This window comes from Pezoporus occidentalis, unplaced genomic scaffold (assembly GCF_034315485.1).
Source record: "Pezoporus occidentalis ecotype Australia unplaced genomic scaffold, CSIRO_AGI_Poc_V1 ctg17, whole genome shotgun sequence".
Taxonomy (NCBI): domain Eukaryota; kingdom Metazoa; phylum Chordata; class Aves; order Psittaciformes; family Psittacidae; genus Pezoporus; species Pezoporus occidentalis.
In genome coordinates this window covers 4,095,841-4,111,994 of record NW_026913531.1, presented here as the reverse complement: position 1 = coordinate 4,111,994, position 16,154 = coordinate 4,095,841, and the positions used below count along the sequence as shown (strand labels likewise).

At 43.0% G+C, this 16,154-nt stretch overlaps 1 protein-coding gene across 2 annotated transcripts in view; it reads left to right on the top strand.

Annotated features, from left to right (window-relative positions):
• KRR1 (KRR1 small subunit processome component homolog) overlaps positions 1-14,420 on the top strand; it is a 153,550-nt gene extending 139,130 nt beyond the window's left edge. The window contains exons 2-11 of one of the 2 annotated variants that reach the window (XM_062613783.1): positions 8,431-8,521; positions 8,997-9,172; positions 9,996-10,130; positions 10,350-10,475; positions 10,566-10,649; positions 11,291-11,347; positions 11,805-11,975; positions 12,171-12,248; positions 12,392-12,485; positions 13,790-14,420. In XM_062613783.1, the coding sequence (XP_062469767.1) occupies positions 8,440-8,521; positions 8,997-9,172; positions 9,996-10,130; positions 10,350-10,475; positions 10,566-10,649; positions 11,291-11,347; positions 11,805-11,975; positions 12,171-12,248; positions 12,392-12,485; positions 13,790-13,929 (1,143 nt within the window). In that variant the 5' untranslated portion in view covers positions 8,431-8,439 and the 3' untranslated portion in view covers positions 13,930-14,420. Of the gene's footprint in view, positions 1-8,430; positions 8,522-8,993; positions 9,173-9,995; positions 10,131-10,349; positions 10,476-10,565; positions 10,650-11,290; positions 11,348-11,804; positions 11,976-12,170; positions 12,249-12,391; positions 12,486-13,789 lie in introns of both variants that reach the window. The other variant, XM_062613782.1, reaches the window with a different exon arrangement.
• Positions 14,421-16,154: the final 1,734 nt, after the last annotated feature.

Genomic DNA, 16,154 nt, shown 5'->3' with positions numbered 1-16,154 from the left:
GGTATCATTTTTTTCACTGAAACTTTGCTTGCTGCCATTAGGAAGCAAATGGCACATCACTCAAATGCACACTGCTCATCTCCATGAAATCCCAAGGGGAACAGCTAGCATAAGACAGCACGATGACTCAGAAAGTCAGATCTGTGACTGCTGCAGTGACATACACTCAGTCCAAAGGCCATCTGTGCAAGAAGAAAGGGTTCACTCCTTGGTTGACTGAAAGACTTATCTCCCTGTGAGTAAAAGAAAATGTATGTTAAGAGTTTGGACATTCCTATACAGAGCTGGTGGAGCTCAGCTTCTTGAAGCTGTTGATGACTTGCCTTGAGCAAGATCAGTACACGGACATGCTAGGCTTTTGCAAGCTTTAAAGATGTATTAAAGTGGACTATTCACAAAGGCTAATTAAGCTACAGCGGCTGCTCTTCACAGGTCAGTCTGCAGGCAGTGGAGGGACAGAAGGTCCCCAGGGAGACACTCAGAGCACTTCCCTGCATTAAACTCTTGTTCTGAATTACCTCCTGGGAGAGCCTCTGACCCCTCACAAATGCCCCTCTCCACTATTTCCAGGGATACAGGCCAAAGGAAATTGCTGTAAAATCTGTTGCGAGTGGAAGGATAAGCATGTTGTAAATGACTCCACAGGCTCAAATGGGGTTTGATCTTTCCAGTTATAAAACATAGTTTCCTAAATTCTGAGGTTTGAATCTCTCCGCTAATATTTTAAAGTGAAAAACAACAACCAAGAAGGATTTAGCAAACCACAAGCTGGGTTATGATGAGCTGCTTGGTTTGTCAGTTCCCAGCTGCTGCTTTGATAAATCACTGGGGGATTTCCTCACTGGCTGTGCTGCCAGCTCTCCCAAGATGAATACAGAGAACAACAAGTTTTGTATTAGACTTTATGGGCTGGAGCCTTCAGCATACCAAGTTCCCTCTGAGCCACATGAATGTGAACCAAGGACAAGCTGACTGCGCTGTAGCTCTGCGTTTATGGGGATAGGGTTCGCCATGAACACAAAACTTGTGGAAACGCTGCTCCAGCTCCGGATTTCAGATACACGTCCTCTGGCACAGAGAGATAGAAGCAAGGGAGATACATGGGAATAGGGCTCCTTGGTGCCCATCCTCTCCATGCCTGAGTTACAGCTGCAGCAGACACTGCAGGTTTACAGCTGCTTTTACCGCTCCTAGGGCCAGCTGGCCAACACCTACAGCTTTGCATAAGCACATTCACTGATACACACATCTAACCAGGACAAGAACTGAGGTCTTACATGCTCTCTGGCACAGAAAGTGTGAGAGTGTTTCAGGGTGAGCCAGATGATGGCTATCGTGCCCTTTGCACAAGAGAGCCTTATCAGACTTTGTCCCCTGAAGCATCTGGCACCATTGGTAGCAGTGAGCTTGCGGCAGAGCTCGGTTGGAGTCAGTGTGAGGAGCAGCCCTGCGGTTGGCTGTACAAAGCTCTGTATCTCAAAATTAATTTGCCTGTGGTTCTGCTGACACCTTCTGATTATGCTGCTCTCTCAGTAAAATAAAAGGCATGCTGAAACCAATTTCCCACCCCCTACTCCACTGCAGATAGAAGACAAAAGATATATTGCTAATTAAAATGTTCTTATCTGCTGGAAAGCAGTTTTTAGGATTGATTTGAATAAAACTGATGATGCAGCCCACTCAGATCACTGGGAAATGACCTCTCTATTATGAAGTCCCAGAATAACACAGTAAAGCAATCTTGATTTCCTAAAATCTGTCAAAGGAAGAACTTCTCAGTTAGTTACAGCATATAATATGGATATTCCTGAAATGTCCTTTGCTTAATGAACAGCTGATATTGGCTAACCTCATGGAAATAAGAGAGAATTAGTACCAGCTGCAAAATGTATTCACTGGATAGTGAAACTGGCAGTTGGTATTATGCCTGCTATAAATATTTTTAATTAAAAACTGTTTTCTGTCTCTTCAATTGGTATAATAATGATAATGCTTACTGAGAGTTACTGAAGATGTAATAGGATTCCCCTTCGTGTACAGAAAAGCTATTTATTCTGCTGTAATATTGCTATAGCGGAAATCTGCATGATAATGTCCAGATTCTAGTACAAGAGAAAAATCGACTGAGGGAATGTTTTATCTGTGCATTTGAGAATAGCACACACAAGCAATGTTGTGAAATCCCACAGGAAAGCTGTGCTCAAACTCTGGCTGCTCACATATGACTCTAAAATTATTTTAACAACATTTTGGGGGAAATTCCAGCTTCAATCCACCACCCCACAGTGTTGTTGAGATGCCATTGAGAAAGGGTCTGCTCTTTGCAGGTTTACAAGGAGCAGCACAGCAGATGCCCTTCTGCGGCTCTGGAAGGGCCCTGGCACAGGGCTGTACCAGAGAGGACAGAGCTTGGGGACACTTTTCCTGCCCTGATTCAGAGAGAAGCAGCCCCTTTCCCAAGAGCTCCCTAGGCACCTACTGCTGAGAGGCTGGGAGAGAAACTGACAGAAGGAACATTGCAGTGCTGCCACAGATCTGAGCCTTCAGGCACCCAGTGCCCATGTGGTGTTCTGTTGCTGCAGCTATCCATGAGTGAAGAGGGACACCTTCTCTTCTGGACAGCTGCAAGCCATTAGACTAGCTCTGCCCTGGCAAGCACAGGCCATGTTAGGCATTACCTAAATAGGATGGGGACTGAGACAGCTGGAGAAATCTCTGCTAGCCACCCCTGCTGGGCCTTTGGGAACATATGATTGCTCTCTGTACTATGTGGGAGACTTTTTAAAGCAGGTGAGAGCAATCACTTTGTAATCATCCTTTGACTCTCTTCCCCTCTGAAGCTTTGGACCAATATTTTGATTTAGGCATTTCTTCCCACCACCATCCTCAGCTCCCTGATGTCCTTCTCCCCAGCTTCCAACACACCTACCCTGACCAGCACTCACCTTCACCCTCACATTTTTAATCTCTTATGTGTGGCACAACTTGATATGGTGTTTGTTTTCTGACAACTCTCAGAGTCAAGACAAAAGCCTCATTCTGTCAGTCACTGTATGAATACATGATTAGGCACATCCCTTGCTCCAGAGACCTTTAGATCTAAACCTGCTGCTTTGATTTCACAATGATACTAAATTTGTTTCCCATTTTGGCTCTCACCCCTTTCTTGTCCACAAATTGACAGCAATTTTATTGCAAGCGAGTCTTTCCCCAGACAAAGCCATCGTGTTTTCTACTCATCAGTTCTTCCTTCTTATCTTGGGGTCTTCCTTCTGCCATAAATTATCTTTGTTTTGCTTTGCCAGCTCACCCTTTGAGATGCCTTTTGGTTTGCAGTTCTCTCATTTTCCAGCTCTTTTTTCCTCTTTGGGTTTAGCACTTGCTTTCTTCTCTGCTCTCTTTCAAAGGAAAGCCCTTGTTCTCACAAACTCAGCTATCCTTCAGCTGAGCTGAATTTATGATGGCCACTGTAGCCTCTTATCTTTTCATGCCTAACTTTACAAGTGTCTTCATGGTAGCTACATCTGAAAGCTTTGCTATCACATCAGTGATATTCCTCTCCATTTATTGTAAAATCTTCTTCCTGTCTTCCCAGCCTCAAAATATGAATAGATATCTGACTGGATCAGTGTTGTTTTTCTTCTAGGTTTTAAGCTCACTAACAGTGAGGGTGAGTTGTTATTTGTCCTTCATATCCTTGTGGTAAGATTCAGATTTATTACATGGTGAAAAGATCACCTGAAAGGATGGGAATTAGCATATGATCCCGTGATGATAAAGTAAGTCTCTTTCTTTCTTTTGAAATTCATTTTTTCAACTCCCACTTACCTGTCCTCAACTCTGATAAGCTCTGCCTGCTTGGGCATTTCCCCACTTCTCCACAGAGAAGGCAGCAGCACCACTACAACGTTGTTCTTGCCTGACTGGGTTTGCAATGGGCACCACTACCTTCATCTATCAGCATGTCTGCACATCACTGGATTTGACAGCAAAGACAAGAACAAAACAAAGCCAGAGAAGGGACTTACACTGCTGCCCAGGGATAGAAAGGCAGAGGGAAGGGAGGAGGGAAGAGAGAAATTAAGACCACAACCCCATCCGCTTGAAGGCACAGAGGTCGCATTAGCCAGATGGGGAACGAATTAAAAGAGGCTTTTCTGGAGGTAGCTGGGCACGGGGAGCTTCTGTTTGATTATTTTCATTCTGCCAGGGTACCTTCCAGTGTCAGGTCACTCACAGACATAATTTTGTTCCAATAATGAAAGAACTCTATATTAACAGAAAAAAGGAGAACACATTTGTGACTATTTTTCCTCCATCCAGCCCCATTAATAGGTTTTGGTGGCCAATGTGAACTATATTTTGATCACTTCAGAGGTTCTGTATGAAAATTGTATGATAATATAAGAGCCAATCTCATCTGCCCATATGCCTGTTTCCTGCCCAGTTGTAAACTAAGAATTAAGAACACCCTACTCTAAGATAAATTTGAAATACAATTCTCCAGTTATTTGAATCAAAAGGCAGTATTGATTATTTAATTACATAGAAATGATCCAGATGCTGAGCATTTACCACAGATTAATGACTGTCCCAGAGCAGTTAATGGCCCTTCTCGCTGCCATCAACACAAGCTGCTTATTAATCCCTGGAAAATGGCTTGCATAACAATCATAACCTGCTGTTAAAAGTTTATAAATAGATAAAAGTGTCACATGGATTTATGAGTGCTAAGGCTGAATGGGATCTGTGTGGCGTTTCTAGTGAATGAATGCCATGTGCATGAGCTCATCTGATTGCCTGAATTATCACAAAATCCCAAGTTGCTCTTTTGGATTGGAAAATGGCACGTTAAGAAAGTGCCAAGTGGCTGGAGTCTTATCTACTGACTGGGAAATAATTACTTTGCTGCATAATAAAGAGGCACCTTCATTCTAACAGCAGGGTTCTGTCCTTTTTATCACATAGCCTGAGATGCATGTAAGGGAGGATGTGTGGCTGTGCTGTTTTTTAAGAGGAATTAAAAAACGCTTGCACGTATGCACACACACAGAGCTGATCCAGGTCCACCCAAAGCCCAGTGATGGGTTCAGCAAGCATAGGGCTTTTGCCAGGCTGGGATCTGTATTTTTAACCCAAAGGTCTTCAACAGAGCACTTCACACGTGGGTGTCTCCATCCCATACTGGGCTGCTGTAAAATGAACACGGTATATGCTGACAGTGAAAGCTCCTTTCAGAAAACACATTGCTTCTTGGTGCTGGCAGAACTGGGAGGGCACACAGACCTCAGGGTGGTGGAGGGCAGGGAATTGCAGCGGCACTGTGTCCCACTGGTTGTGCCCCCCTGCCATGCTGGCACTTACACTCCTCTTCTGCCTGGGAGCTCAGCTGCCAAACCAGCATGCAGTAAATGCCGCTCCTCTGGGTCTGTCACAGCACAGCTGGAATCACCTGGGCAGCAGCCTTTAGTCCCCAGTCCCCTTAGCAGCCACTGTCTTTAAGCTAGCTGTCCTCACTCTCCTAACCCCACCAGGCAAGCAGTGGCTGGTTATTGCATTTGAGTGGTGACTAATAAAAAGGCTATGGCTGGAGCCTGAGAAGGCTTACCCAGAGGAGCAAAGCAGATCTGTGGGGGCATCTTGTCCCTACCAGGAATTAGGGAAGTGGCTTCCCCATACCCAACCAGACCACAGATCCTGAGGTAAGAGGAAAGACAAGCATTTAATGTCTCCTTTAAAGAATCAAACAGGAGGGGACGTGAGGGACCTTCCTGAATCAGTTTCCAAGTCTATCAACATGACTGCCTCTGTTTTCTATTACTTTTAGTGGATCTGTCTCAATTGGGCATGGACACGCTTCAATGCAGCACTGCACCAGTTGTGGATCCTTTGAATTGGAGAGGTTGGGTGCCACAAGGCCCCAGTCCCTTGCCTTTTACACTCTGCACAATGCACCTCCCTCCTTCTCCAGCACAGAGGACTGGAGGACTTGGTGACCCCCACACAGCAGCAGCTGGCAAAGACTGTGATGCATGAGAGAACTGGGCACATGGGCAGGCTTTTGCTGCCACTGCAGAGGTGTGAGATACATACCCAGAGCAGAGCATTGCCCAAGAGGTCAGCAGCAGAAAAAAAGATGTATCTCACCCAAGACCTTTCCTCTGACCTTCAAAACTGCTCACAGACAGAGAGCACACTACTGCAAAGACCTTCTGCCTCATTGACTGCTTTGGCCGTGACACCTTCTCCCTGCACCTCTCCTTTGGGCTCTCTCTTCTCTCAAGCCGCAGCCTATAATTTCTATTCTTTTCTCTGACACTTCACAGCCTGCAGCCTCCCCACCTCTCTCCTCTCATCCCAGTCAGGAAACTGCCAGCATGCTACAGCCCATTCCTTTGACTTTTTGGTGGGTTGCATCTTACTCACAGGAGGAGCCAGGCTACAAACAAGTACAGAACTAAACTACTTGTCCTCCCCCAAACCCTTTCCAAATCTGCTTTGCTGCACTTCCACAACACTTGGCCAGTTTTCAAGTAAGATTAGCACTGTGCACTTCATGTGCTACCTCTCCGAGGAGAAAAACCTCCCTGGGTGGCCCATCCCTGCCTTCGGATGGATCGGGGGCCTACAGCCGGGAAGGACCCCCATCCCGAGCATATAGGCTGCGCAGCGCTAGGGGATATCAGCCTAGAAAGCAGGAGCTGAGAGAATGCCTCCCTGTGCGCGCCCAGGGCACTGCACCCTTCTGTCAATGGCATACAGCATCCAAAGCCCGGTGTCGGCAAGGCAGGAGCAGGACCTCAGTCTCTTCACACAAGGCAGGGCAGCGGGGCAGCGGGAGCACGTTCTCCACCGCTTCCATCTCTCCTCATTTCCTCCTTCAAGCAGAAACCAAAGGGCGGGCTGCAGCTCCGTTGGGGATGCTCCTCTTAGCGTAGCGGTCCTGCCATCTAGCGGTATCGGGGACGGATAACCCAAAACGGCCGGAGGGACCCGCCAGCACCCTTCTGCTTTCCCCTTCCCGCTTTTTTCCCCGTTGTCCTCAGAGCAAAAGGTGAATCACTGGAATGCCGCTCCTAGCCCCACGGTGGGATGCTCTGTCCTTCACAGGCCCACAGGCGCTTCCACAGCTGTACCTGACTGAAATACATGGGCAGGCAGACATTGCAATAAATGGCTAAACCCATGCATGATCTCAATGGCAAACTTGCACATGGTAGGGATCGTGGTGTCTCATTCACTTGGGAGATGGTGTGGGTACAGGGCTACGAGATGGAGCAGGCTAGGAAAGACAGCAGTCAGGTTCAAAGACAAATTTGGGCAAGGGAGGGGTGTAAAAAATGATTTCTGAATTAATACCATATTTACGTGTAGATCAGATGATAGGAATTTCATTCTCATCACGATGGTAATTAAATAACCTAGAGTGCAGGCTTTTATAAACAGTTCTGATGAACACCTGCCAAGGACAACACCATCCTACTGCAGAGATGCAGGTGTTTTTCCCAGTTCTTCACTCTATCGGCTTTTCATGATCCCTGAAAAAGAGTGAAGAAGGCACTATCTTGCTTTTTTGACTGAAGAAAACGCTCAGTTACACGTACAGGAAGGGGGAGAGAGGAGGATGCAAAGCATCCCCTTGAGAACCTCAGATTATGTTATTCAACTGCATAATTAGGTCTCATCAGGAACATGTTTTATTTAGTTATGAGCACTCAAGTACCTCAACTATTTATCAATGTGCTTCAGAGTACATTTTGATGATGCTGAATCTTTCTTCCTTTACCTTGCATAATAGTGATAGAAATTGAAATCTGAAGAATGTGGCTGGAAAAGATGTTCCACATGAATGAGGAGGAGGGTAAGAAGAGACTTGATATATGCCTCTCACCTCAACCAAGGCACTGAGTTTCTTAGGGCCTGTGCCTGTAATGAATCCAAAAGGTGATGCAGAACCCCCCTGGGGTAGCGAGCAAGGTCTCCATCAGTATCACCCCCCACCAGATCCCGCTGGCTGGAGGCGGACCACGCTGCACCCACAGGAGCCGCTGCCGCCCAGGCGCAGGCACAGTTTGGGGTAAAGGGACCCTGAGGGGAGCTGCGGCAGTCCTCTGTGCTCACACGCAGCAGTGGCCAGCACTGCCCCTCACTGGCGGCAGAGAGCATCCCTGCCTGTTCGCACCCGCTATATTTCCACTCTTTTGCTCCCAGAGAAGAACAACCCGGTAGGAAAACGCGTGTTGTTCTGCATGCAAAAGATAAAGCCACTCAAACCATAGTTGCCACTGAGCCACTGCAGCGCGCCCTAGCACCCCGTCCGCTTCTCCCTCAGGCCCGCCGGGACCACCGCCCCTGGTATGCACCGCGGCCATAGTGGCCGCTCCTTCCGGTGCACTCCGCTTCCGGTTCCGCGTGATGGGAGGCAGAGCACGGTCAGAGATGGCGGATGATGATCCTGAGGGAGCCGGGCCGAAGCAAAAGGAAAAGCCGAAATATAGAAGCAAAAAGAAAGCGGCCGCAGGTAGGAGCAGGTTCAGCGGCCGCGCAGGGCTGGTACCTGGTTTTCTGGGAAGCCTTCGGGTTTCGGGCTGCACACCTCATGGCCGCGGGCCTGCTGCTCTGTCCCGGCGTCAGGGGTCCCTGCGGTTTCCATACACAGCCGGGGGCTGAGGAGCTTGGCTGCGGTTTCTTGTACGCCGAGAGGCAGCGTGGGGAAGGTAGGCTGCTTCCCGACCTGCCTGGCACAGAGGCGGCTGTGGGTGTAGGGGCACACAGCGGTGGGGCCTTGTGGTGATGTGCCTCTCATTATAGTGCTCTGGTTGCTCGCCTCAGCCTAGGTCTTCTTCTTATGTAATACGCCATCCACAACGCGCATCTCAGCTGAGAAAATTCCTTTGTTAAATAAATAGCATAAAGCAGTAAATTAACCTTAAGGTCAGAAGAGATGCAAAACAACCTTTTTTTTTTTTTTTTTCTTCTTTCTATACTTGTAGCAGTTGATGAGTCTGAACTTCTCACCGTGCCAGATGGATGGAAAGAGCCAGCCTTTACAAGAGAGGATAATCCCAAAGGGCTGCTGGAAGAAAGCAGTTTTGCAACGTTATTCCCAAAGTACAGAGAAGCGTACTTGAAAGAGTGCTGGCCACTGGTCCAGAAAGCCTTGGGTGAACATGTATGAACATTTACTCATTGTGAGACTCTGTTGTATCTTTTAGGAGGTACAGGTCTTAATTAAGTTTATAAAAATGTGCAAATCAAGCTTATAAAAAAGTGCAGATGCTTTTCTGATACAGTATTTGTGTATATTTCTACTATGCTTGCATTTAGAATTGGTAGTGTAATTTTTTATCGGCATCAAGATCAGTGATACAGAGTGTAGCCAGACTTGCAGTTCTTAACATCTTTACAGATGCTGGCAGCAAATCTCTCTGAAGCAGCAAGTGTCTCAGCATCCAGACACTGACAACTTTGTTGTGCCTGAATTCAGGGAGACAATGGAGGTGCTGGTTTGGGCCTTGTGACGCATATGTTTCGTTTTTATTCATAGAATCAGCCAGGTTGGAAAAGACCTTCAAGATTGTCATGTCCAGCCTTTACCCTGGCACTGCCAAGTCCACCAGTAAAACATGCTACTGAGGGCCTCATCTGCACGGTTTTTTAACAATTCCAGGGATGGTGATTCCACCACTTCCCTGGGCAGCCTGTTCCAATGCGTGAGCACCCTTTCAGTGAAGAAATCTTTCTGAACATCCAACCTAAACTCCCCCTGATGCAGCTTGGGGCAATTACCTCTGTCCTCTTACTTAGGAGAAGAGATCATCCACATCCTCTTGCAAGGGGTGTGTACGAATTTTCTTAAGCTGAAAGTCACTTAAGGAATTTTGGAAAATGGATCTGCATTCTGTATGTAGTGTTCTGTTTGTGAGCTTCTTACTGCCAAAGATGAATTCTGAGGATCTTGAGGCTGACTCACTATTTCTGTTCAAATATTGCAGTATGTGAATGCAGCGCTGGATCTAATTGAAGGAAGCATGACTGTCACTACCACTAAGAAGACTTTTGATCCATATGCAATCATCAGGGCTAGAGATTTAATAAAACTTCTGGCAAGAAGTGTTCCATTTGAACAGGTCTGAGTTAAATCCTGGAATCTTGTATCAAATTCAGTTGTAATACTTATAAAATAGTATGTTTTCAAAATGTGGGATTTTCAAGTGAGTCAGGTAAAATAAAATACATATTTAAAGTAAATATATCTTAAAGCAAAGTGAGAAGAAGAAACTGAAGTATTCTTTTGACTCTTCTGAATGATACATTCAGATGATATTGCCCGCTTCTTGTCTCTTCAGGCAGTTCGTATCCTTCAGGATGATGTTGCATGTGATATCATTAAAATAGGCACTCTGGTGAGGAAGCGAGACACTTTTATAAAAAGAAGAGGACGACTTCTTGGGCCAAAAGGATCTACTCTGAAGGTATTTCCTATAGGTGTAGTAACCAGACAATTCTTAGACCCAAATTTGAGCAAGGTCTTTATACTTAATTAATTTCTTTTTTCTTGGTAGGCCCTGGAACTGTTAACAAACTGTTATATTATGGTGCAAGGCAACACTGTTTCAGCTCTTGGACCCTTCAGTGGGCTAAAAGAGGTAAGGGGAGGCAGATGAGCAGATGAGCCATTTGTGTAAAAGACTTTTGTTCCAGGCTCAAGTGCAAAATCTGGCAATCTCAGGAATATCTCACTGACTTTTCAGCTATGTGTGAGATACTTTTATGTGAATGGGTGTAGTCTTAGCATCTTAGCTGCTGGATTTTGCTTCGACTCTGAGGCTTACTGTCTTAGAAGTAAAAAAGTATGTGTGAGCTACTGTTTTGTTGTGTTTTTTTTAGCAAGACTTTTGGTAGTTTTGGATAAGGGGTGCAAGAATGAAAATACTGCAGAATTCATTATATATAACCTTAAAAAATATATAATACATTTTTAGTAATGATGTAGGAGAAAAATGCTCATCAAAACCAAGTTTTTCATGACACATAAAATCCATGGTAACATGGAAGTGATGTTTGTAGGGTGTGCTGGAGTGTATTAGAAACATGACAAGATTACTGCTATTTCTGAAGTGCTGTGCCTTCTGGTTAACCATGTGTGGTAGCTTTTTAAATCTACCTACTTTGAAGGGTAGTGGCTGGGAGAGGAAGAAAGATCATATACCTGGTAATTTAATTAATTAGAATACAAAATACTTGCTGAGTTTTCTGTTCTTTTTTTTTTTTCTTTTCTTAAATACAGGTCAGAAAAGTTGTTCTGGACACAATGAAGAATATACATCCCATATATAATATTAAGGTTAGCATGGTCCACTGTGCATCTTTGCTTACAAGAAAGTACTGGTTTTTTTCAGAGAGTTATATGTTGATAATTTCCATGTTGCTGTGTGGTAACCTGTTTTTTGAGACTTGTACCAGGATATATTACCATAAAATCATTAGCAGCATCTCCGAAAACATCAAAGGAATAGCATCTATAAACTTTCCTCCCTTTGATTGTTTGCTTGATGCTTGCTTATTTAAACTGAGGCACCTCCTCCAATGCATTCCGTCCCTGCTTTGAGACATACCTGTCTTTCTGGGTCTGCTGTTCATAATTAAACCCCTCTGCTTATACTGAAGTGAGAGATGGAAGATTTGGATGTAGCGCATTCATTCTAAGAAAGATTAGTAAAACTCATAGTTTGGAGCTCTTGGCTACTACTGTAATACTATTTTTTTAATAACTTCTTTGTGACATTCTAAAACTACTGAAGACTTTGATGATCAAAAGGGAATTAGCAAAAGATCCTGTACTGAGGTCACAAAGCTGGGACAGATTTTTGCCAAAGTTCAAGCGGAAGAACTTGAAAAAACGCAAGGAGCCAAAGAAGAAAAATACCAAGAAGGAGTACACACCATTCCCACCTCCACAGCCGGAAAGCCAGGTCAGATGAAGCTTTATTTGGTTATAAATATATATAGGGCAATATAGATATGTGCAGGAATATAGCTCAACTTGAAATCATGTTCTTGCTAACGAGGTTGGGAGGCCTTCTCCATCTAGTTCTGATTTCCTGAGCCTGTACGTCTGGTTTATAGTGCATAATAACCTAAAGCTCCCTGGCACTTGTCTTATGCAGATTGATAAAGAATTGGCAAGTGGTGAATACTTCTTGAAAGAAAGACAGAAGAAACGAAAGCGAGTGGAAGAGATAAAGGTAAAGTTGTTCTAACTCACTGTTCTGTTAAAGAGTATTTGACTGCTTGCTTGGTTTGGTTTTGTTTTATTTTTTTTTTTCTTTTTGAGTGTCCCTTTTGCCCTGCTCTACTGATAATTTGGCCTTTTTATTGGTAACTTTAGGCAAAGCAAGCAGATGCACTCAAGAAAAGACAAGAAGAAAGAAACAAAGCTTTTATTCCACCAAAGGAAAAGCCAGCTGTGAAAACAAAGAAAGGTAACTGTTGATCTCATTTTTTTTTTTTTTTTTTTTTCCCCTGTTCTAAAACCTCTAAAATCATCTGCTGTTGATTCCTAGGCTGAGTGAATTTTGCAGAGGTATAGCTGTAGGGAATAAAAAAAGTCATGCAAAAAAAATCCTAGTGATTAGATTCATGCCTGTAATTGCCAGGGACAGACGGTAGATCATGCAGGCCGTAATTCTCTATCTATAAAATCACAGTTCCCCATAGAACATTTTCCTAATGGAGATACTGGGATGGCAAGCTCAGTTCTGGTTACATCGAGTTTTTTTTGCTTTCAGTCTTGTAGTGAAGCTGCCGTAACTTTTGCATTCAAATAGCTTTTCTATTAAGAAAAAGAAACCCAAAAGCAATACTTACTTGAGAACTTACACCGTAGGTAAATGTTGGTATAAGATAGGGTAAATAGCTTTTCTAAAAGTTAAACCAAAACCACCCTGTATGCAGAGTGAGAACTTGTGTTCTCAATAATTTGGGTTTTATGCACTAAAGATACAAGTCTTCAGTTTTCCAGATTCATTGATTATACTACGTACTCATTCACTGCATTAGGTATGTGATGAATCTTTTGTATTAGCTGTGCTACCTACGTATTCTCACAGCGTATATTACACAGTTTCTTATGAACTGAAAAGTTCACTTTTATCAAAAAGCCTGTGTTCTGCAGCATTGACACAGTACTTTTTTGTGATGGCAGTAAATTTTCAGTCATCCTGCGAAAGAATGTGCTGCATTTCAAATACTGTGCTTTTCTAGCTGCTAAGTATTTTGACCTGAAATCCTTAAGTCTTCCAAGAGCAAGTAGTTTGTAGAGAAGAACTGAGATCAAAAGACTGTGTGAGACAGGAGAGTTGGATCCAGACTCATGGCTTACGCCCTAAAATAAAAATGCTATCTCTTAAGTATAGAGTAGGTTATTCATGTTGCTTGGCATTAAGTGCCTAACTTGTAGCTTAACCCTGGCACTCCTTTGTAGAAGCCTCTTACACAGGCATTCATACATCTGGCATGTAGCATCTCTGTTCAAATGCAGCTGTATAGGGCTTTTTCTGATTTTTTTATTTATATGACTGTTCTCTGAATTCTGTTGAAAGAAATTTTAGTGTATAATACTGTTTTCAACAAAAAATATTATTAGAATAGTTTATAAAATCAGCAGTGAACATAAAATGAGTCCTAGGCAATGCTACTGGATGCAGTTTACTGCATCTTGTAGGCTGTTAAAATTTAGAGAAAAGTAAAATTAATTTCTGTTGTCTTTGTATTTTTTACTATGTAGCCTCTACTGAGAAAAAAATTGATATCGAAGCCATCAAGGAAAAGGTAAAGAATGCAAAGAAGAAGAAATTAGGAGCACTTCCTATGGAAGAAGTCAAATTAAAAATGGCAGCAGATGAAAAGAAAAAAAAGAAAAAGTAATTCACCACCCAAGATTTTCTTTAATGAACACTTTCACACTTGGAAGATTTGAGATGTCTTGCTATCAGTATAATCTGGACAAGAAACGACTAAGTAGAAAGAGCATTCTCTTCGTAAGTACAGTTTAATTAGTGCACCTAAAGCAGCTATGCAGAATTGCCAGGGTTGGTGAAGAAAATCTGCACTGCTCTGTTGTTTGAGAAAATAAGAGAGTGTATTTGGATAATACTTGTCTGCCTTAAGGGAAGGTTTTGTGATAGAAACGTTCAGGAGCTTGGTGCAGGATGTTAAAACATTAGGGTCAGAGAGCTCTGTGGAAGTTTAAGGTTCTTCTTCTGTGAAAGACTACCAGACTATATGCAGCCTTGGTTATGGTGATAACTTTTGAAAATGGGCAAGATTTATTACTATATTATGCTTTTGTTTCTGTGAAAGCTGATTATTTTTGTGTGTCTTGGTGTTAATAAATATTTTAATACATTGTTCTTAAATCCTTTAATTAGTCATCTGTTGCACAGCGTCCATGTTGTTTTCCAGGAAACAAGTTTACAGCTTCATGTGAGAATTAGATAAACCATAATCTTAATTGAATGCCATTAATAAACTTCATTTATTAGCATTATCCTGGAGGCTGTTGGACAGAATGTGGTACAAAGCAAAAGCAAGTGGCTTTCCACACAGAATGTGCTGCAGGGAAAGCACAAAGTCTTGTTATCTTTCTTTAAATATATTCTTAATTTATTTCTTGCTTGAAAGAAAGTCTAAGAAATTGTGTTTCTCTTTCTTCTTTTTTCTTCCTTTTTCTTGATGCCCTTCCCCTTTTTTAAAGGAGGTTTATTTTTTAAAGGAAGTTTAGAGGGTTTTAGTTTCCTGAAAAATGCAAATTGTGATGAAGTTCACTGAAAGAGCAGATGTTGCTTCTTTCATACATCTGAGATTAAAGAAGCAAATGTAATGATTAGGAGGTGGTAAAGCAACACCAATTTAATGATTGTGTTGGAGTGCTTTTGCCGAGTTTTGGAATTCTGATGATCTGCACATGCAGTGGAAATGATTATACTAGAATACTGCAGCTCTCTGCTCTTAGTTTCAAATAAAAGGTCACTAACCTAACACAGCTATTTCCTTTATTAAATGTATAAATAAGAATTTAGAATACATGTGGTTAAATAGCCAGTACATGTGCATTGAGAAATAGCTGAGATGCTTGCCCTTTAGGGCAGGAGATAACATTAGCCATAGCATGCCTTTCAGTTATGTGATCATTTATTGGCACATAACTGTTAGGAAAAAAGATGCTTACATTGCTCTGCATTATTCATAAATACCAGTTTAATTACTTGTGGAATCAGGAAAATACTAGTTTAACAGATACTTCACTGAGAATATCGTATTAATAAGTCACAAACTATTGAGCTGATGGGTTTAGTGATGAGCATTATGAAAAGCTTTTCACAGCACTGTGAAAAGATTTTTAGAAACACCAGCTAAGCAGTAGTTGACTGACTGTACTGTGTAGAGGGGAGATGGAAGTTAAGTGTCAGCTTGTTCGTTCAGATCTCTCAAACAGTGAAAGGACTAATTTCAACAGGAGGCACTGCAATATTGGAGTCTAAGTCCTGTTCTCACAGTGCAAATGGGTACCTCAGTAGAAGAGTGCAGAACTAGAAGCCAGTAAGGATGAGTCTGACCATAGCCAGGGAAGGAGCATGGGTGTCCTGGGGGAGGGAGAGTCCTTGGTTTTCTAAATTGGACTGGAAGAGGTCCCTTTCACTGCAAAGGTCTGGCACAGGTGTTCCCTTGTTGGTTGTTTAAAAAGTTGAAAACAAGTGTAGGACTGGTTGCAGGTTGGCATTTCATTTCAATAACCTTTATCTAGCTGAAAGTACCCTACAGAAGTCTGCATCTGCTAGGTGCCTGGTTGTCTTGAGTTGCAGTGCAGGAAAAGATACCTCAGTTTGGTGGCAGCCTAGCCTTAAATTATATATACTTCCATGGAAGTCTGCTTTTTTAAGTTAGAACCCACACCTGAGGCACTGTGTAGCTTTACTGTCAAATCCCATCCTGGTAAAACTCTTAACGGACTTAAGGAAGTCTTGTCCTTCTGTTGTTAGGAGGTGAAAAGGCTTCCCATTGTGTTTAATCTTTTTCAGTTGTTACGGTTGACAGGTTTCAAGGATTAACTTACGCTGGAAAATGAAGCAAGCTTACTCATATTCCTCTAG